Source organism: Oncorhynchus keta, chromosome 17, assembly GCF_023373465.1.
Source record: "Oncorhynchus keta strain PuntledgeMale-10-30-2019 chromosome 17, Oket_V2, whole genome shotgun sequence".
Classification (NCBI taxonomy): domain Eukaryota; kingdom Metazoa; phylum Chordata; class Actinopteri; order Salmoniformes; family Salmonidae; genus Oncorhynchus; species Oncorhynchus keta.
The window spans coordinates 49,436,030-49,456,362 of NC_068437.1; the positions used below are offsets into that span (position 1 = coordinate 49,436,030).

General features: G+C 41.4%; 1 protein-coding gene across 1 annotated transcript; it reads right to left on the minus strand.

Moving 5' to 3' along the window:
- Window positions 1–476: 476 nt before the first annotated feature.
- Window positions 477–11,399, minus strand: LOC118398791 (G1/S-specific cyclin-D1-like). Its single transcript, XM_035794500.2, has 5 exons — window positions 11,018–11,399; window positions 9,215–9,430; window positions 8,653–8,812; window positions 4,000–4,145; window positions 477–2,532 (listed from the first exon to the last, which is right to left on the minus strand). The coding sequence occupies exons 1-5, from the start codon at window positions 11,213–11,215 to the stop codon at window positions 2,377–2,379; spliced, it is 876 nt and encodes a 291-aa protein (XP_035650393.1). The 5' UTR covers window positions 11,216–11,399; the 3' UTR covers window positions 477–2,376.
- Between the last annotated feature and the right edge of the window lie 8,934 nt (window positions 11,400–20,333).

The window sequence follows — 20,333 nt, forward strand, 5'->3', positions numbered from 1 at the left end:
ATGACACAAGATGGCACAATGTTTATTATTTTTTATCAAAATGGTGTTAAATCGCTATCAGAAAACAACCTATGGCTTAATAGGTAAAGATACCATTTACAAAAGTCCATCATATCTGCTTTCAATTTGTACAAAAGCTGTATATACATATATATATATATATATACATATATAGGGCCATCGTCGACCTAATGGGGGATACAGGCTTCTTAACTGAAACAACTTAAAAAGGGCTTATAAAGATGTAATAAAGGAGTTATAACAACGTTATTATACCAGAACTATCATCATAGGCAAATAAAAAAGTAAAACTCAGATGAAATTAACGTATAATTGTGTCTGTGGCATGAGGTATTGTGAAGGAAACAGGAGCTCTATTTAAAAAACGATTTGAATAGAGCAGAAATCATATAACAAGAGTTTTTTTAAAAATCTGATCACATACCAATACAACTATGAAAGAAGGACAATATCAATAATATCATATCATTTTCTATGAGAAAATGTATTTTATTACATGGCAGTATATTGACATTTTAATAAAAATATCTACAAAGTAGCAGCAAACAATTGATAAGAAAAGAAAGCATTGTTTTTATTTTATTTTAAAATGTCATTTAGTCGTGAAACTTAGCTGGGAATATTCCTCCATAGCAGCCTCATCTTAAGGAGTGTTCACTCGTTATTTTTCTGTCATTATACAATCAAACGCATTGATTCTGCAGTTTACCCACATACTGTACTTCATGGCCCCCTATCACTCCCTTAGCAACCCCTTAGCAACTTCAGTTATGTCTTCCAGATTCATCCTCCACAGATCTCTAACAATACAAAAAATACATATTTGAATTTGTGCAAAATGATATAGAAGCCTTTTAAATGTTTATTTGATGACAGGGGAAAATTTTAAACTTTTAGTTTTTTAATTTGAGCTTTTCCTCAACATTCAGGACACTAAGCCAATGCAATGATTTTAAAGTAATATTTTCAGTTGACTTCCACCTCGCCTTTCAAAGTATTGAATGGTTTGACATATTGACATGCAATAGTCTTCTGTCATCATGATCCACACTGGCCTTGAAAATAGAATATTGTGCAATAAATAGTTGTTGTTCATGTAACTATAAATTACACGCTTCAGATTCAATTCAAGCAGTTAGAAAAGTTCAAATCTGTCATCAACTATCATGAGGAGAACTGATAGAAAGGTGCCTTCTTTTGAGGATGGCACTGCCATCTTTCACTGTGTCTTTACTATTAAGAAAGCTTGGGTCCAGGTACTATAGCTGGATAAATAGATTAGACTTCCCCAAAACATCCTACTATGTCCTGCCTTTCCCACATAACACCACATTTAGACATCCCTGAGGCAGGTCTGTCGTTGTTCCCAAACCATTCCATTCTTCTCAAAAAATAGTCAGTAAAGAGTTATTGACCCAAAGTGCGTTTCTGATGGAATGTTTTTAGAAAGTAAGACACAGAGTAACACTTCTATAAAGACAGTGGACTGTGTTAGCTTACATAGAGAGAGCATACAGGACAGCTAGCTAATCATTCTGTGGCAGAATGCAATGCTGCAAGTATTCAGTACAATAGAATGTAGGCTTCTTCCTGACGACATTCTGAAGTAACTGTACCGTACTGCCTGGCTTGCTGTCTTCCGAATGCAGTGTGTCAGCAGATATGACAAGAGGTAATCCACAGTCCTCTGATGATAATTGAAAAAAGTATGCTAAACAAAATGACATTGTATATGGTTACATTCTCCATTTAAAAATAACAGGAGGTTAGAAGACTCGATTTTCTAAACAATATCTCAAAGTTGGTTAAACGTTGAGGCAAGCATGGACATACCAAACAAACCAGGCACAGCAAAAACCTCTGCTCCTTTAGAAGTGGGTTTAATTAACACACTTTAAAACGCCTATGTCATCAAACAACTTCAAACTAGCTTTTTATGTGAGAAATTGCAGGTGTTTGGTACTCAATCTGTAGTTGAACAAAAAGAAGACCTAGTTCATTATTCTATAGTTTGTCTATGTTGCACATACAGCACTACATCTCATTTTCTTCTTATTCAAGCTTGTTTTGGAACCACGCCCAATTGATGCTGCCTTAAACCAGTGAAGGGACAGAGAGCAATGTAGGAAGACCTGGCTGATCCCTTACAACACATGTTGGGAGCCAGACAAGACGTTCAGGCCAGGCCAGACCAGTCCCTGTGCTATGAGCACAGGTATGTAAGTAGGTGAGAGTGCAGTAAGCGGGGAGCGGTGCTGCTGAGACAGTGTCAATCAGCGCATCCTCTTCTCTCCCCGCAGCCCTCTCCTCCAGCTATGGCCTCTCCTTGGAGTGCACCAGACAACACTGTCCCACTCAGATGTTCACATCTCTCACGTCCGTAGGCGTGCACGAGAGGTCCACCTCCTCATCCATGCTCTTGGTGTCCGTGGAAACAGCGTGTTGCTGTGCCTGACGGAGACTGGTCTCCAATAAGGACTCGATCTGTTCCTGACACGCCCGTAGACAGTCCTGCAGAGGGAGACACATTGTGAGTGATGAGATATGAACTAGCGTTAGATGGTCTCTCAGTAATGAGCGCCACTTACAGTCAGAGGCATTTGACTTACAGGTGGCCTTTTGGTCTGCCTTCTAACAACAATGATCAATCTATCTGAACAATACAGATGCAGGATCTTAATTTGAGCACTCTTCTGTTGATGAGAATTTCCCTGCACTGCAGGTAATGCAAACTTGTAGTGTATTCAAGGTTTAAAAAGGCTTCTAAAGTTTGTAATATCCACTTTCAAATTTCAGACTTGATTTGCCTATAATGTCAAATGTATCAACTTCTATAAAAAATATCCATGAATTATAATCCACAAAATAATTCACGTTTCCTGTTGCTGACGTATTTTCATGCTGTTAGCAAACTGTCTCAAATTAAGATCCTACATCTGTATACATTATTAGAATGGTATGACAATGGTACCAATGACCGCGGCTAAGGAGTCGTGGCAGCACACATAGAACCACAAGGGAAGAGTGGTACTCTACTGGGAAGGGCTGTGACTATGTGAGGATTAGGAGGAAGACAATACATCCAGAACGACTGGAAACCCAATCTGCACCCATTTATGGCCCCAAAACAATAGGAGCTAAAGCAATTCACTGGGCCAAGGATAAGAGGGCCAGACCCTCAGTCAGGTGGGGGAAGGAGAGCCCCAGGGATCTCATTCTAATGATTACGGTCCTTATTACCTGGATCAAAGAGGCCTGTGGAAACTAGAGCCAGACCAGTGGAGGAAGGATTCACAAGTTATTCTATTGCTAACAATACTAAGTTATTAACCTAAAATAGAGGATAGCTTAAGTGTTTAAAAAAAAAAAATATTAAAAGTAATTTGTGACATTCCTCTGAAATAATGAGAGATTCTGTATTGAATTATGAAATTAGGACTGTGTCCTGTGTTCGTTATGTGAATATGCACAACAGACTTCTAGAAAAAAAGTACATGCTCAAACATGCATTTAATCATGGTGCCTCCTCTACTTTAATTTGACTTAGATGTTTTCCTCCTTTCCTTTTGGACGCCACAAGAGTTAGGCCCCTGTACCAATGACCATGGGAACAATGAGCGAGAACGTTTTCACACTGCTGTTGTGTAGCTGACTTCACTCGCCTCTCATTTCCTAGCCCCTTTCAGAGACAGGGTTTATGGCATGGCTACCTGCTGCTCCACATCCGTCTCTCAGATCTCTCTCTCCTCTCTGGTTCTACTGTCATCCCCTCTCCCCCACGAGTTACCACATAATGGAAGCAATGAGATCAATAAATGGAATCTGTGGAAGATACATCTCAAACTGACTAAAGAGTCGGGCATAGATAAAGTATGAAAACCTGTGCATAATTATGATACATTTGTTATATTAGGAGCTCTTCGGAGCTATATGTTCAAGTTCAATGTTTTTGCACGAGACTGGGTTGTCCTCGCGTACCGGGTCACTTCTGATGACTTGGGACAGGAAGTAAGTCAGTTGCTGGGATGACATTGCATCGTCCATCTTCAGATGCAGCCCCTGCACAGCAGCCGCCACACTGCCCGCTGCGATCATTGACGGAGGGTTGGCAATGAATTTGACATCTGGTGGAGTGAGAGAGAGAGAGAGAGAGAGAGAGAGAGAGAGAGAGAGAGAGAGAGAGAGAGAGAGAGAGAGAGAGAGAGAGAGAGAGAGAGAGAGAGAGAGAGAGAGAGAGAGAGAGAAGAAGAAAGAAAGAAAGAAAGAAAGAAAGAAAGAAAGAAAGAGAGGCAACAGGTCAAATTCCTGAAGCAAGGCATTTGATCCACAAACAATTCAATAATGACCTTGTTCACTGGGAGAGAGAGAGACCGTGCGTCCAGCAGAATCAGAACAGAGGCATTCTAAAGTTCTAGTGACATCATGCTGATATGTGGCAGGATGCCCTGCCTGGTACTGATGAACTATGCTGTAGGTCCCAGACCTTATTACACCCCTGCAGCCATCATCCCTCCTCCTCTCTCCAGACCCCTCTCTCTATCCTCCCCTTCCAGCACCCTCTCTCTATGCCCCTATCTCTGTATTCCTCTCTCCAGACCCCTCTCTCTATCCTCCCCTTCCAGCCCACTCTCTCTATCCTCTCTATCTATCATTCTCTCTCTGTCCACTTAGAGAATAAATTGGCATGCATACATTACAAGGGGAAACCTATTGCACAGGGGGAAAACTATTGCACAGGGGGAAACATATTGCACAGGGGGAAACCTATTGCACTTGTTGGAATAATGATGTTGGTGATTAATTATTTATTCAGCCCAAAAGCTGCTTAATAATCACACACAGAGAAAGAGACATTCACCTCCAGCCAAAACCCCCTCTATTCCCTCTACCTCGAGCCCAAACCCCCTCTACCCACTCCACCTCCAGCCCCAACCCCTCTAACCCTCCAACTCCAGCCCAAACCCCCTCTATCCCTCCAGCCAAAACCTCCTCTACCCCCTCCACCTCCAGCCCAAACCCAATCTACCCCCTCTAGCCAAAACACACTCTACCTCTCCAGCCATAAATGCCCTCTACCCCCTCCACATCTAGCCCAAAACACCTCTACCCCCTCAAGCCCAAACCCCATCTACCCCCAGTCCAAACTGCCTCTACCCCCTCCACCTCCAACCCAAACCCTCTCTATCCCCCTCTACCTCCAGCTCAAAACCCCTCCACCCCAAACTGCCTCTACCCCCTCCCCCTCCAGACCAAACCCTCTTTACGCCCTCCACCTCCAGCCCAAACCCTCTCTACCCCCCTAACCTCCAGCTCAAACCCCCTCCACCCAACCCCCTTTTACCCCTCCAGCCCAAAACCCCTCTACCCCCAGTCCAAACTACCTCTACCCCCTCCACCTCCAACCCAAACCCTCTCTATCCCCCTCTACCTCCAGCTCAAAACCCCTCCACCCCAAACTGCCTCTACCCCCTCCCCCTCCAGACCAAACCCTCTTTACGCCCTCCACCTCAAACCCTCTCTACCCCCCTAACCTCCAGCTCAAACCCCCTCCAGCCAAACCCCCTCTACTCCCTGCAGCCAAACCCCCTTTCCTTCCTCTTCTCCGCAGCCTCACAATGCAATAAATCACCCTTCAACTAGCTCTGCTGGTACCCCGCTCTGGAAAGATCACGTCTCACTTCCTATTTTTAAGTGGTTAGAGAGACAATGCATCTACTCCAGGCAGCGGTGCTTTCACACACACACACACACACACACACACACACACACACACACACACACACACACACACACACACACACACACACACACACACACACACAGCACACACACACACACACACACACACACACACACACACACACACACACACACACACACACACACACACACACACTCACGGACAGCACACACAGAGGGGCTCCTCGGGCAGGGCACATTGTGTGAAACAACAGGTCTAATCACCAGGCGCAGACAATTAATTTGACCATATTAATTAGGAGGCCTCCCAGTCTAGGAGACAAGCCCCCTTTAAACCCACCAACCCATGCAAAGAGTATGGGGCATCACTGTGACTGAGCTCCCATTACAAGAGCCTGCAACACAAAGAGTTTAGAGACAAGGATTGAGGTAGAGAGCTGTCAGATTAATTGAACTTGACACTGGCATAAAGGCAAGCCAGAGAGCCATTATCTGGGCCAATATCCTCACTCGATCTACCCAACCATATCCTCACTAGAGCTACCCAATCATATCTTCACTAGATCTAACCAATCATATCCTCACTAAATCTACCCAATCATATCATCACTAAATCTACCCAATCATATCCTCACTAAATCTACCCAATCATAGGCTCCCCTTAAAGAGAAAGGAACTAAATGCATGAAAGACTTTAGATTAAATGTAGGAATGCCACCCAGTAGCCGCCCTTAAGGAACTATATAAACAAGAGACTCCACAGCCTCAGAACAAAGGAGACATAAAAAGGGGATCATCTCTTCTATGGTGGCAAGATGAAGGAAGTACAGTAAATACAGTTCACAGAGGTATTTCACAGAGGTATTCCACAGAGGTATTTCACAGAGGTATTTCACAGACGTGTATTTCACAGAGGTATTTCACAGATGTGTATTTCACAGGGGTATTTCACAGGGGTGTATTTCACAGGGGTATTTCACAGAGGTATTTCACAGGGGTATATTTCACAGAGGTATTTCACAGGGGTGTGTCAAAGCCTATCGAAACACCTTTGACAACAACAATTTGGCAGCAGTTCAAAACTACACTGACAAAGAATATAAACACAACAGGTAAAGTGTTGGTCCCATGTTTCATGAGCTGAAATAAAAGTTCCCAGAAATGTTCCATACTCACAAAAAGCTTATTTCTCTCAAATGTTGTGCACAAATTTGTTTACATCCCTGTTAGTGAGCATTTCTCCTTTGCCAAGATAATCCATCCACTTGACAGGTGTGGAATATCAAGAAGCTGATTAAACAGCATTAACATTACACAGGTGGACCTTGGGCTGGGGGCCACTCTAAAATGTGCACTTTTGTCACACAACACAATGCCACAGATGTCTCAAGTTTTGCGGGAGCATGCAATTGGCAGGACTATCCACCAGACCTGTTGCCAGAGATTTAAATGTTAATTTCTCTAACATAAGCCGCCTCCACGTCGTTAAAGAGAATTTGGCAGTACGTCCAACTGACCTCACAACTGCATACGTGTATGGCGTTGTGTGGGCAAGCGGTTTGCTGATGTCAACATTATGAACAGAGTGCCCCATCATGTCAATGGGGTTATGGTATGGGCAGGCATAAGTTACGGACAACGAACACAATTGCATTTGACCAATGGCAATTTGAATGTACAGCGATACAGTGAAGACATCCTGAGGTCCATTGCAGTGTCATTCATCTGCCGCCATCAACTCATGTTTCAGCATGATAATGCACAGACCCATGTCGCAAGGATCTGTACACAAATGTTCCTGTGGCCTGCATACTAACCAGTCATGTCTTCCATTGAGCATGTTTGGGATGCTCTGGATGGACGTGTGCGACAGCGTGTTCCAGTTAGGGTCAATATCCAGCAAGTTCGTACAGCCATTGAAGAGGAGTGGGACAACATTCCACAGGCCACAATTAACAGCCTGATCAACTCTATGTGAAGAGCTCAAACCCTCTATCCCTCCACCTCCAGCTCAAACCCCCTTTATACCCCTCCACCTCCAGCCCAAACCCCCTCTACCCCCAGCCCAAACCCCCCTTTATCCCCCTCCAGCCCAAACCACCTTCAGGACCATTCATTCAATCTCATAAATTAAGCAGTAACTTCAAACAGCACCTTGAGTTTCCCCTGACTTACCACAGGGCAAAATAGTTTCCTCAAGCACAAATCCACTTTTGTTGAAGGAGGAGGTACAGGTTTGAAACCTACAGAGCAGGCATTCTCCTCAGTATCATCTTGGTTAAAAGTCTGCCTGCAATTGGAGAGCAGTCTTCCATTGTGCAGGCCTATGACAGAGCTTAAAGGATTTCTACATGGTGGAAAATGGATGGTGCAACAGCAGCTATGTCTAAGTATCTCCCTGAAGTATTTGCCCTACTGATCAGACATAAGGAGAAGACAATATATATGTAACTCACAGCTTTCACTATGGGATTGATCACGCCATTGACAAATATCAATGTAACTGCTTACCTTAAAAACCCATCTTTAGTACCACACAGACAGTATATCTATAACCCAGCTGGATATGTAGACCTACAACAGCCCTCTAAATCAGTAGCACTAAATAACAACAGCAAGAGCAGTCAACAGTATACAGATGTAGGATCTTAATTTGACAAAGTTTTCTACAGCAGGAAAGTAATCCTACAGTCACAGGAAATCTGAATTATTATGTGGATTATAATTAATGGATGTTTTTGTAAGGAAAAATCAATGCTGAAATGTCTAAATGGAAATTACAAACTTCAGAAGCCTTTAAAACCTCAAATACACTACAAGTTTTAAATGTCCTGCATTGCAGGAAGGTTCTCCTGTAACAGGGTGATCAAATTAAGGTCCTACATCTGTAACAAGACAGGCAGGTGGTGGTGGAGCTCCCGTTATGCATACCTGTAGCACAGAGGGCCACAAAGGTCTGGGCATGCTTGCGCAGGATTTGCTCGGTGTCCTGATGGATGGGTAGTTTGGAGAGAAAATGGTCTATGAAATCGTGCGCAGTCACTGAGGCTAGATCCCATTTCAGTTTGTTCAATACTAGTAGTTCCATTTGCTGTAGGAGAGAGAGAGAGAGAGAGAGAGAGAGAGAGAGAGAGAGAGAGAGAGAGATAATAACCTGTAGTAGGACAATGTGCAAGACACCAACACACCACTAGAGGGGGTATGCACCACACAGGCCTACGCTCTGCCACTGTGCCAATGACTTATCATTACAATCATTGATACAGTATGTTATGGGAATTAGGTTTGAGAATTTAATTCAGAATTTGAGTTGTTTTTTTTTTCATTTTAAATGATTTATCTCCCAAAGTTAACCATGGCTATATGGACTATAATGAACACATTAATTATAGTTATGATTATAGGCATACACTATGCTATATTATACAAAAGCTCGTTAACAGAATCTACATTGGATACAACTAATGAGAACATGATGAGGAAGTCAAATTACCAGCAAATCGATTGGTCGGATGGAATTGTCAGTGTATATGCACAACTTCTCTGCGGTTAGAGGAATGGTCTCCTTCATTTTAGACGCCAGAAACATGCAGGTAGCTCCCAATAATTGTAGTCGGGTCTTCTTTGTTGGTTCAACAGACAAATATCTGTCCAAAAAATTCATAGCGAGGGGAAAAACCTCCTCTTCGCATTTCTGTTCCTCACACACCTGTGATCAAAAACCAAAGGAAAGATGTGTTACATATCCTGTCTATACCTGTATAGGCCTATATCTATATACTACAAAGTAGTGGTGGGCACCAATATTGATAATTCAATATTATATCAATATAATTTGATATCGATATGAGCAAGGCATATCATGATATTGGTTTATTCTCCCTGTTAACCTAAACTGTTCTGTAAAAAAAGACAAGCATACATGACTGTTCCTGCATGCAAAAAAAGCTTCGGATTTATGCATACTTAATTGCCTGCTGATGGGCCAACAACTGTTGGCATCAGGGATCCCCTTGTTTTCAAACTGGTTGGGTAGCTTTAGGCTACCAGAACGTTTACCCCAGAGCCAATGGGCAATCCGAAAGCAGTTGTATGAACTGTTCTTTCTACAAACCGATATGATATCAATATCAAATCGAAAAATGCACAGAGATGTTACATATCGGTGACCATCACTACTACAAAGTCATCAACAAACAATAACACGAGTCATACATGCATATAAATGCATATTATGTGACCGTAAATGCAGATGTAAGACCTTTTGGATTCATCTACAACATTTTGACATACACTTTATTTCACTCGTGGACACAAAGGTGGCCTCAAGGCAAGCACATGGCGTAGAAAGCAATTGCAGTTCGTCATATTTTCAAAAAATATTTTTTAATATTTTTAAATTGTTTTAGCATGTAACAATTGAATGTAAACAGTCCAAGACGTATACTTCATCGGACAGAAGTGTCTTATCCCGAATAACTAAAATAATACTGGTCAAAAATAACTTTTTTGTAAGCCACTAAATTGGACAAGGACCATGCGCCCACATCTCATTACAGCATGCAACTTTAGAAATTAATAAAAAGTATATTCGTCCACATTACGAGAACATTTTTATCATGTAAATTTTAAGCAATGTCTCTTCTTTCATTATATGACACTTTCATTGCATTCTCTCAAAAGGGATCGAAGCTATTAACCATATTTAGACGAGATTCGACCTTTACAACTCCCACATCCACGTTGATGGTTCAGTTGGAAGTTTGCTTTATCAAGTTGTAACTTAACAATATAAACATAGCTCCAAATGCATACGAGTTCAATTAGCCTACTATATCGAAAACATCAGTGACAAAATTATAACATTTTTAAAAACACAAAAGTGCTATAAACCACAAGAAAACAAAGATGGCGCATTTTGGCACTTGTGACTGCATACGTGTACATTGACTTTAATTTAGAGAATTATGAAACTAAATTGTTCGTTCCCTTGAATACATAATAAAAGGGAATATTTGACGTCATTTGCAGCATGTATCTGGTAAAATGAGGCTCAATGAGTCTCACAGACAACCTCTCAATGTAGTCCAAATTATAAACTGGGTGAATAACTAGGTCTAATGTAATAAAGGTAGGCCTATAGAAAATGTTGACCAACACAGGACAAGTAATCTTTATAGACGCATGTTAGTAGCGTATGTTGCCTGTTATTATTCCAAAGGGCATATAGGCTAGACCTATATGTTTCAGTGAATGGAATGTTATGTATCTGTTAGAAAGTGTTTCTTGAACAAACCTCCAGCATCCATGTAGAAACAATTCTCCTCATGCAAGGTACAATCTCTTTCTGTACACATTTGAAGTAGTTCGTTGCTGGGAGATAACTGTCTTCGGCTTTTAGCATGGTCTGCAAAACTCTATCGTTGAGCAGGTTCGAGTCTTGGTAAGCTCTCCGGATGGTCTCCACTTCACAGCACAGTAACTGACGTTCCATTCCTTCGGCTTCGGCAGTCGCTCGAGCAATGAGAGAGACAGAGAGAGACTGATAGAGAAACTGATTGATTGCTTCCCCTAAAAGTACCTTGGATGTTGCTCTGCTCTGTCTGCTGCGACTGCTGTGTGGAAGCTCTCAGGAGGCGACCCAACTCTGCTCTCCTCAATAAACTCCCCTCCCCTCCGCGCACTTTGTCAGTGACGTGCCTGTTGTTATTAGAGAGCAGATTAAAGGAAGGCGGCGTCCACCGTGAGAGACAGTCAGAGAGAGAGAGAGAGAGAGAGAGAGAGAGAGAGAGAGAGAGAGAGAGAGAGAGAGAGAGAGAGAATTCGACATACCAATTAGGATCTGGCTAAAAAATATTTGAATCAGTTAAAGAACTAAAGAACTCATTGCCCTTTATGGTTGTGAGGTTTAGGGTCTGCTCACCAACCAATAATTCACAAAATGGGACAAACACCAAATTGAGACTACAGAATTCTGCAAAAATATCCTCTGTGTATAATGTAAAACACCAAATAATGCATGCAGAACAGAATTAGGCCGCTAATTATAAAAATCCAGAAAAGAGCCGTTAAATTCTACAACCATCTGAAAGGAAGCAAAACCCCCCATAAAAAAGCCATAGCCATAGCCAAAGCCATAGCCTACTGTACAGAGAGATTAACCTAGAGAAGAGCCCCCTAAGCAAGCTGGTCCTGGGGCTCTGTTCACAAACAGAACCCACAGAACCCACAGAGGACACCAACCAAATCCCGAGAAAACAAAAAGATAATTACTTGAGACATTGGAAATAATTGACAGAAAAACAGAGCAAACTAGAATGTTGTGTGGCCCTAAACAGAGAGTACACTGTGGCAGAATACCATTGACCATTGTGACCAACACCTCAATTAAGGAAATATTTGACTATGTACAGACTGAGTGAGCATAGACGTGCTATTGAGAAAGGCAGACCTGGCTCTCAAGAGAAGACAGGCTATGTGCACACTGCCCACAAAATGAGGTGGAAACTGAGCAGCAATTCCTAACCTCCTGCCAAATGTATGACCATATTAGAGACACACATTTCCCTCAGATTACACAGACCCACAAAGAATTTGAAAACAAATCCAATTTTGATAAACTCCCACATCTATTGGGTGAAATACCACAGTGTGCCGTCACAGCAGCAAGATTTGGGACCTGTTGCCACAAGAAAAGGGCAACCAAGGAAGAACAAACACCATTGGAAATACAACCTATATTTATTTTCCCTTTTGTACTTGAACTATTTGCACATCTTTATATAGACACTGTATATAGACATACGATGACATTTGAAATGTCTTTATTCTTTTGGAACATTTGTGAGTGTAATGTTTATCATCTATTTCACTTGCTTTGGCAATGTTAACATATGTTTATCATGCCAATAAAGCCCTTTGAATTGACAATTGAGACAGACAGCAGGAGAGAGACCCCCAAAAAAGAAGCCGCCTTAGAGAAGAGGGCCAGGTTTAGAACGCGTGAGCTCAGTCCTTTCCCATCGCAACCAGAACATTGCGTGGGCTACTGGAAGTGGGAGGTCTCAGGTCCGATCTGGAGGCAGTAGGCTCAGCGAGGGTATGATTGCAGCTACTGAGGGGTACCAAAAGGGGAAGCAGAGATGTTCGGTGGCAGGAGGACTTGGTTCAGTCACTTTGACATTATGGGGTATTGTGTGTAGATTGGTGAGAAATCTATTTAACTATTTAATCAATTTTGATATCAGACTGCAACACAACAAAATGTGGAATAAGTCAAGGGGTATGAATACTTGCTGAAGCAACTGTCTTTTGGGTTCTGATGGGGTACGACAGTTGAACTAAGCTTATGAGGCATTTATAAGTCATATTCTTCAAGAATCAATGGGTATTTACTATATAATGAATCTTTAAATCCCAAAATGGATTTAACAACTAAGGATTCTAGCTTTATAAGCATGTATTAATAAATACTGCTCTGACTACTCTAGCAACTTGTTCACAATAGGCCTATGGGCTACACTCCTTGTAACTAGGATTTGAGTGAATCTGAAAAGGGTAGCTGGGTTTAGCTCTCTAGGCTTTACGTCCAATGATATATACATTACAGTTTCACCAATTCAAACTTGCAGCACTCATGGATTGTAGTTGCTACGAAGGGTCACTGCTTGAGTATAGTAGCAGCACGGAACATTCCAATCATTCCTCTCTCTCAGCTCTGCACAAGCCGTAAAACTCATATGAGAACCGCATAAATAATATCTAATAAATAGACAATTTATAGCAAATTGAGCCAATTTGCTAGAATCCTGCAGCAACATGAAATGTGAATTATTATGTGGATTATAATTAATGGACATTTTTAGGGGTTGATACATTTTTCTTAAGGGAAAATCGAGCCTGAAATTTCAAAGTGTAAATTACAAACTTCAGAAGCCTGTTTAAACCTCAAATACACTAAAATATTTAAATGTTCTCCTGCAACAGGGCAATCAAATTAAGTTCCAACATCTGTGGGCTAAATGGCAATAATCAGGACTAAATAAACTAAACAAAATAAAATATGATTTCCCTTTTAGTATGATAATTACAGTAAAAAAAAAACATTTTTAGTCTGCGAATTACTGTAAAACAATCCCTTTCAGTCTGCGAATTACTGTAAAACAATCCCTTTCAGTCTGAGAATTACTGTTACACAATCTCTTTCAGTCTGCAAATGACTGTAAAACAATCCCTTCCAGTCTGAGAATTACTGTAAAACAATCCTTTTCAGTCTGAGAATTACTGTAAAACAATCCCTTTCAGTCTGAGAATTACTGTTAAACAATCCATTTTAGTCTTAGAATTATTGTAAAACAATCCAGAGTTCACTTCCCACACAGCACTTTGTGTTCTCACATCATGTATTGTGAATACAGAACAAACCATTGAAATATGTCCTTACAGTGTAACATGTCTGTGTGGCATAAGACGAAAGGGAAAACGCACACACACACACACACACACACACACACACACACACACACACACACACACACACACACACACACACACACACACACACACACACACACACACACACACACACACACACACACACACACACACACACACACACACACACACCTCTTATATAATTGTCCTCTGCTAAGCTTGCATCAGGGGTAGACAGAGGGATTCATTCCTCCCGTTGGTCTGATCATGCGAATAATACAATAGAAAGAGTAATACTGTATACTTCACTTATTTCACAGTAACTTTCTGATCCATTGCCACGTATGAGCAAGAGAGGAGGTATGTGAGTGTGTGCCAAAGCCTGGCCAAGCCCTGTGTAGGACGGCTCCACTTCAGTTCCAGCAGAGCAGAGTGGGAGAGGTGGAGGTGATGGGAAGGCGAGGGCAGTTTAGTTTTCCCACGGCCCTCTGCTCTCTTCCTCTGTGACATACACCTGTAGGTGTGCTTGAGGAATAACTACTCATTAGCTGCCAGTGGGGCTGGCTCTTTTTAGTTGCCATGGATTATCAAAACAAACTAATTCATGGATGAATGAATGAAGGAGAGAGGTAAAGGTTGCCATTCATGATAAGCAACAACCCCTCTCACTTTTTACCCACACTGACTGTGAGCCACACCTACTTTAGCTTTACAGCAATCTATTTGACATGTCAATTTGACATTGTAGATACAAATGTCAAAATATTTTACTAAAGTTAAACAAAAGAAAAATTAAGGTCAAGTAACAACAAGCATACATACCGGCGTCAGCTAGCCTGCCGGTTAGAGAGGCGAGCCGACAACCAGGGTGTTGCCAGTTTGAATCCTGGGTCGGACTGAAACAACCTGCCAGAAGTGAGCTGGCAAATCCTAGATGCCATTGACTGACATTGTGCTCTTGAGCAAGGCCCCCCCCACACACACACACAACAACAGCTTCCCAGTGTGGCAGTCCCCTGCCCCTTTCCAACAACCTGTATGTATGTCTTTTGGAGGGGTTAAAAGTTGGAGACAAATTACAGTCGGACATTGTGTAAAATTGACCAATAAAGTTATCTTAGTCACAACATACTGTATACAATAGATGACAGAACAGCAGCTGATATGATTTCCCCTGAGAGAAAGCTGAACAACTTCTGTTTCAAAAATTCCCTTTGGTCTAAATCTTGAGCCACACCTCAGATCTCCTTGTGAATATAAATTCCAGTTCCTTGGAGAATTCTGAACTTTGACAACCCCATAAATCAGGCAACATAATGGAAAACGAATTACACAGGGAGTGGTAGAGTACCATGTAACAGTAATACAAGATGAATGTCTACACTCGGTCTTCTGACCACAACACTGTGACCCCATAGCTGTAAATCAACTATACTTGAAGTGATTCAAAACCCAATGAATCTAGAACTCAACGGAGGGAGTTTGATTAGTTCTCATAACCTGTGTTAAAGGTTCCAAATGAAAGAACTTGTCAGAAAGGGAGTGTCATTGGCCGCCACAAGCAACAAAGGCAATGATGTTTTGATATTGGGAATTTTTTTTTTGTATTGCCTGGATCATCTCGTTGGGTTCAGGGTTATTTTGGTCCTGTCCTGAGTACAGTTCTTGCTTAATGGACCAATAGGTCTTCAACTGAATCTTTGTCTTAGCCTGGTCTTAAAGTTATCAGTGTTTACCTTGTTATTTATTTTTTTGTCTTTGTTACCTTTAGCCATATCAATACCCTGGAGATGTTAACGTTAGCCATATCAATACCCTGGAGTTGTTAACGTTAGCCATATCAATACCCTGGAGTTGTTACCGTTAGCCATATCAATACCCTGGAGTTGTTACCGTTAGCCATATCAATACCCTGGAGTTGTTAACGTTAGCCATATCAATACCCTGGAGTTGTTACCGTTAGCCATATCAATACCCTGGAGTTGTTACCGTTAGCCATATCAATACCCTGGAGTTGTTACCGTTAGCCATATCAATACCCTGGAGTTGTTACCGTTAGCCATATCAATACCTTGGAGTTGTTACCGTTAGCCATATCAATACCCTGGAGTTGTTACCGTTAGCCATATCAATACCCTGGAGTTGTTACCGTTAGCCATATGAATACCCTGGAGTTGTTACCGTTAGCCATATCAATACCCTGGAGTTGTTACCGTTAGCCATATCAATACCCTGGAGTTGTTACCGTTAGCCATATCAATACCCTGGAGTTGTTACCGTTAGCCATATCAATACCCTGGGGTTGTTAACGTTAGCCATATCAATACTCTGGAGTTTTTACCGTTAGCCATATCAATACCCTGGAGTTGTTACCGTTAGCCATATCAATACCCTGGAGTTGTTACCGTTAGCCATATCAATACCCTGGAGTTGTTACCGTTAGCCATATCAATACCCTGGAGTTGTTACCGTTAACCATATCAATACCCTGGAGTTGGTACCGTTAGCCATATCAATACCCTGGAGTTGTTACCGTTAGCCATATCAATACCCTGGAGTTGTTACCGTTAGCCATATCAATACCCTGGAGTTGTTACCCTGGAGTTGTTACCGTTAGCCATATCAATACCCTGAGAGTTAGCCATATCAATACCCCGTTAGCCATATCAATACCCTGGAGTTGTTACCGTTAGCCATATCAATACCCTGGAGTTGTTACCGTTAGCCATATCAATACCCTGGAGTTGTTACCGTTAGCCATATCAATACCCTGGAGTAATAGCAACCATTAACAATAATTAGGACAGAGAGGGGTCCCTATCAGTGCTTTACATGAGGGCCTCTCTCCACACAGACCCCAGCACAGTGCTGCTTCAAATCAAATGTTATTTGTCATACGGGCCGAATACAACAGACCTTACCGTGAAATGCTTACTTACAAGCCCTTAACCTACAATGCAGTTCAAGAAATACAGTTAATAAAATATTTACAAAATATTCTAAAGTTTAAAAAAATCTAAGCAATCAATAGGTAACACAAGAAATATATATAACAATAACGAGGAAATACTGTATTCAGGGGGTAACGGTACCAAGTCAAGGTGCGGGGGTACAGGTTAATCGCTTGTTGACGTTATTTGGTTTGATTTAGTCAAGCCTCAGTGACTTGATTACCCAGTGAGGTGATGCCATGGCCAATGGGAGAGAGGTTTTATACATACCATTATGGCTGCTGTAATATTCAATTGATCTCTAGGGCTACATTTTCTCTCTCGCACTCTGTCTCTCTGTGTATGAAGGATGCATCCCAAATGGCACCCTATTCCCTTCATACTACACTAAAGGGGCCCATAGGGCTATGGTCAAAAGTAGTGCACAATATATAAGAAATGGAGTACTTTTCGGGATGCATCCATGTGATTCAATCCCCAGCTAGCCTGTGTCTTTTTGAAGTCACTCTCCTTCTCCCTGACCAGTGTTTTATGCGGTAATGATGATGAAGATAAATGAAGTGCCAGGCAGAAGAAAATAGATGCCTGCTGCCCTTTGAGAAAGATCTGGCATTTCTGTCTTTCTGTGAAGATAAATGTAGATGAAGTGAGTGACCTGAAAGCTTTAGTTTTGGGGGATTATTTGCATCAAAGTCTGTCCTCCTGTGAGGGGGAGGGCTTTTGTCTCTTTATTCCACACCCACTGGATCCCTAATCGCAAACCAAGAATCAAATCTGCTTGTGTGCTTGTGGGCAGCTACTCGATTTGAACATCAATGTTAACAATCTGTCATGACTGGATCCGTAACATGTTTAATCTTGTTATTCAAAATGAATGTGATACAGTTACAACGAATATGTGATTGTGTATACAACTTTTCCTTTATGACAGAGATTGAGAATTTTCAGTTTACATTCCATTCAACCAAGTTGAGATACGAGTAAATAAGCATTTCCCAATCAGTACTAATGGAAAAACCCTAACCCTGCTTTCAAAGTACTCAGCCAAGCCAAGCCAAGACTGTTTCCCACTCTGAGTGAAGGTTTTCATCATACACATTCCTTGTTTTCACTAATTGACCAATTTCAAAATGATTTTGCAGGCATTAGAATCTGACAGTCAAGCACCCAATAACGCAAACACAGCACACAGCCTGCAGAAAAAAAAGCTCATTGAGGAAATCCCCTGTTGAAACAGCCAGGGAGCATAGCTACAGTGGGATTCCTCCCCTGAAGCACATCACTGGGAAAACCAAATCGTTTTAAGCAGGGGAGCCTAGATTAGAGGCTGTTTACACAGGGTCATCTATAATTGATGGATGTGCTGCAGTCAAACCTGGGTTCAAAAAGTGTTTGAAATCATTTAAAAAAACTTTAGCTGAGCTTGATAGAGCTTGCCTGAGGCATGGAAACCAATAGAATCGGTCCCAAAAGTGAAAATCTGGCACCTGACGCCATCTGGTAGCCCAGGCAGGCTTTAGCAAACACTAAAAATATTTTAAGGTTTTTTGAACCCAGGTCTGACTGTATTAGTGCTTCACAGGACCTCTGACTGAGGGGGCTGTAATGGGGCATGGGGTGGGGGTATGGAGCAGTAGGGGGCCGGGATGAGGGTGTTGTTTTGCAGGATCTTTCACGCCTCGCCGCAGGTTTCATGAGATGCACCGGTGACAGACACATAGTCACCCGTTTAATCCTGCCCTCTGGGTATTCCATCATCTCTCGAACTAACTGCAAACTGTAAACTAACCTTATGATCAGTGCCTTGTTTCGACGAGTGAAATTGAATTCAAGCCTGGTCATAAAAAAAGAACCAAACAACTCCTACTCAATTAAGACAGGATTAAGGCAGGATATTTTATTCAGACAGGCTTATAATACAGTGGGTGTGAACTACATGGAGGATAGAAGGTGCTCTGAGAAGAAAAACACTTTACTGCAGTGGGTCTCTGTCACAACAGGTTGCTGACAGACAGGCCGGAAGTTTGGGCTCTTGTGTGAAGAATGTTCTGTGTTCTGTGTTTGGGTTAATGGGTGAATCACTGTTTGAGTGAGCACATTGAGTACTTGACTGCTAATGATGGTATATATATTCTCAATAACATTAGGATATCTGGTTATCTCAAATTCAGCTCTGCGTATGATTCTGCATTAACCCTTCTCCTACATTTTCCGTGGACCTGAAGAAATCGAATTAACATAATAAAAAATCCCCATCAAAATCTGTCTGTTTAAACTAGAGAGTCTCACTAACAAGAATGAAAACAAATCTTTGCCCAGAATTTGAGAGAAATAAAATGTCTGTGCGTATGAAACATTTCTGGGATCTTTTATTTCAGCTCGTGAAACATGGGACCACGACTTTACATGTTGTGTTTATATTTTTGTTCAGTTTAGGAATTCAGAGCACAAGGGTAAGTATGCAGACCGGTGTTGTATCGTTTTCTCTAAAGCCTCTAACTGTAGCTCAGTTGGTAGAGCATGGCGCTTGTAACGCCAGGGTAGTGGGTTCGATTCCCGGGACCACCCATACGTAGAATGTATGCACACATGACTGTAAGTCGCTTTGGATAAAAGCGTCTGCTAAATGGCATATATTATTATATTATTATTAACTAACCAAGTGATATCTGATACAACATGTTCCTGATGGCTTGTTACAGACCAGAGACCATTGATGACAACATGATGTGTGGAAGGAAGACAATCGTGGAGAAAGAGAACATCTATGATGCACAACCAACATATTGTGATTATGTGATCTATGAACTATGTTCATTATTATATGACCAAGTAAAGCTTTTGAAACAGGACTTTGGCATATTTACACTATATAAATGAAATGCTACAGACTATGAACAGCTGAAACATGACATGCTATGTCAAATATTTTTGTTTTGTAAAACTTTATTTGAAGAGTACCTACTTAGGACTTCATAACACATTAATAAACTGTACATAACACTATTTTAGGACTTCATAACACATTAATAAACTGTACATAACACTATCTTAGGCAGAACATAACAATTTCATATTTTATTTCTATCTTTATTTTACATTTATTTTACCAGGTTGGTCTCAATGAGATTAAAAATATATTTTGCAACATAGACCTGGCCAAAATAGCAGCACACAAACTTTCAAACATTTACAACTTAAAACACAAAGCACTACAGTTTAAAACAT

Coding starts and splice junctions, on each gene's coding strand:
- LOC118398791 (XM_035794500.2), bottom strand. CDS start 11,215: ATGGAACGTCAGTTACTGTGCTGTGAAGTGGAGACCATCCGGAGAGCT. Junction 9,431..11,017: donor TTTCTACATGGATGCTGGAG/GTTTGTTCAAGA, acceptor TTTTGATCACAG/GTGTGTGAGGAACAGAAATG. Junction 2,533..3,999: donor AAGTCATCAGAAGTGACCCG/GTACGCGAGGAC, acceptor CTCCCTCTGCAG/GACTGTCTACGGGCGTGTCA.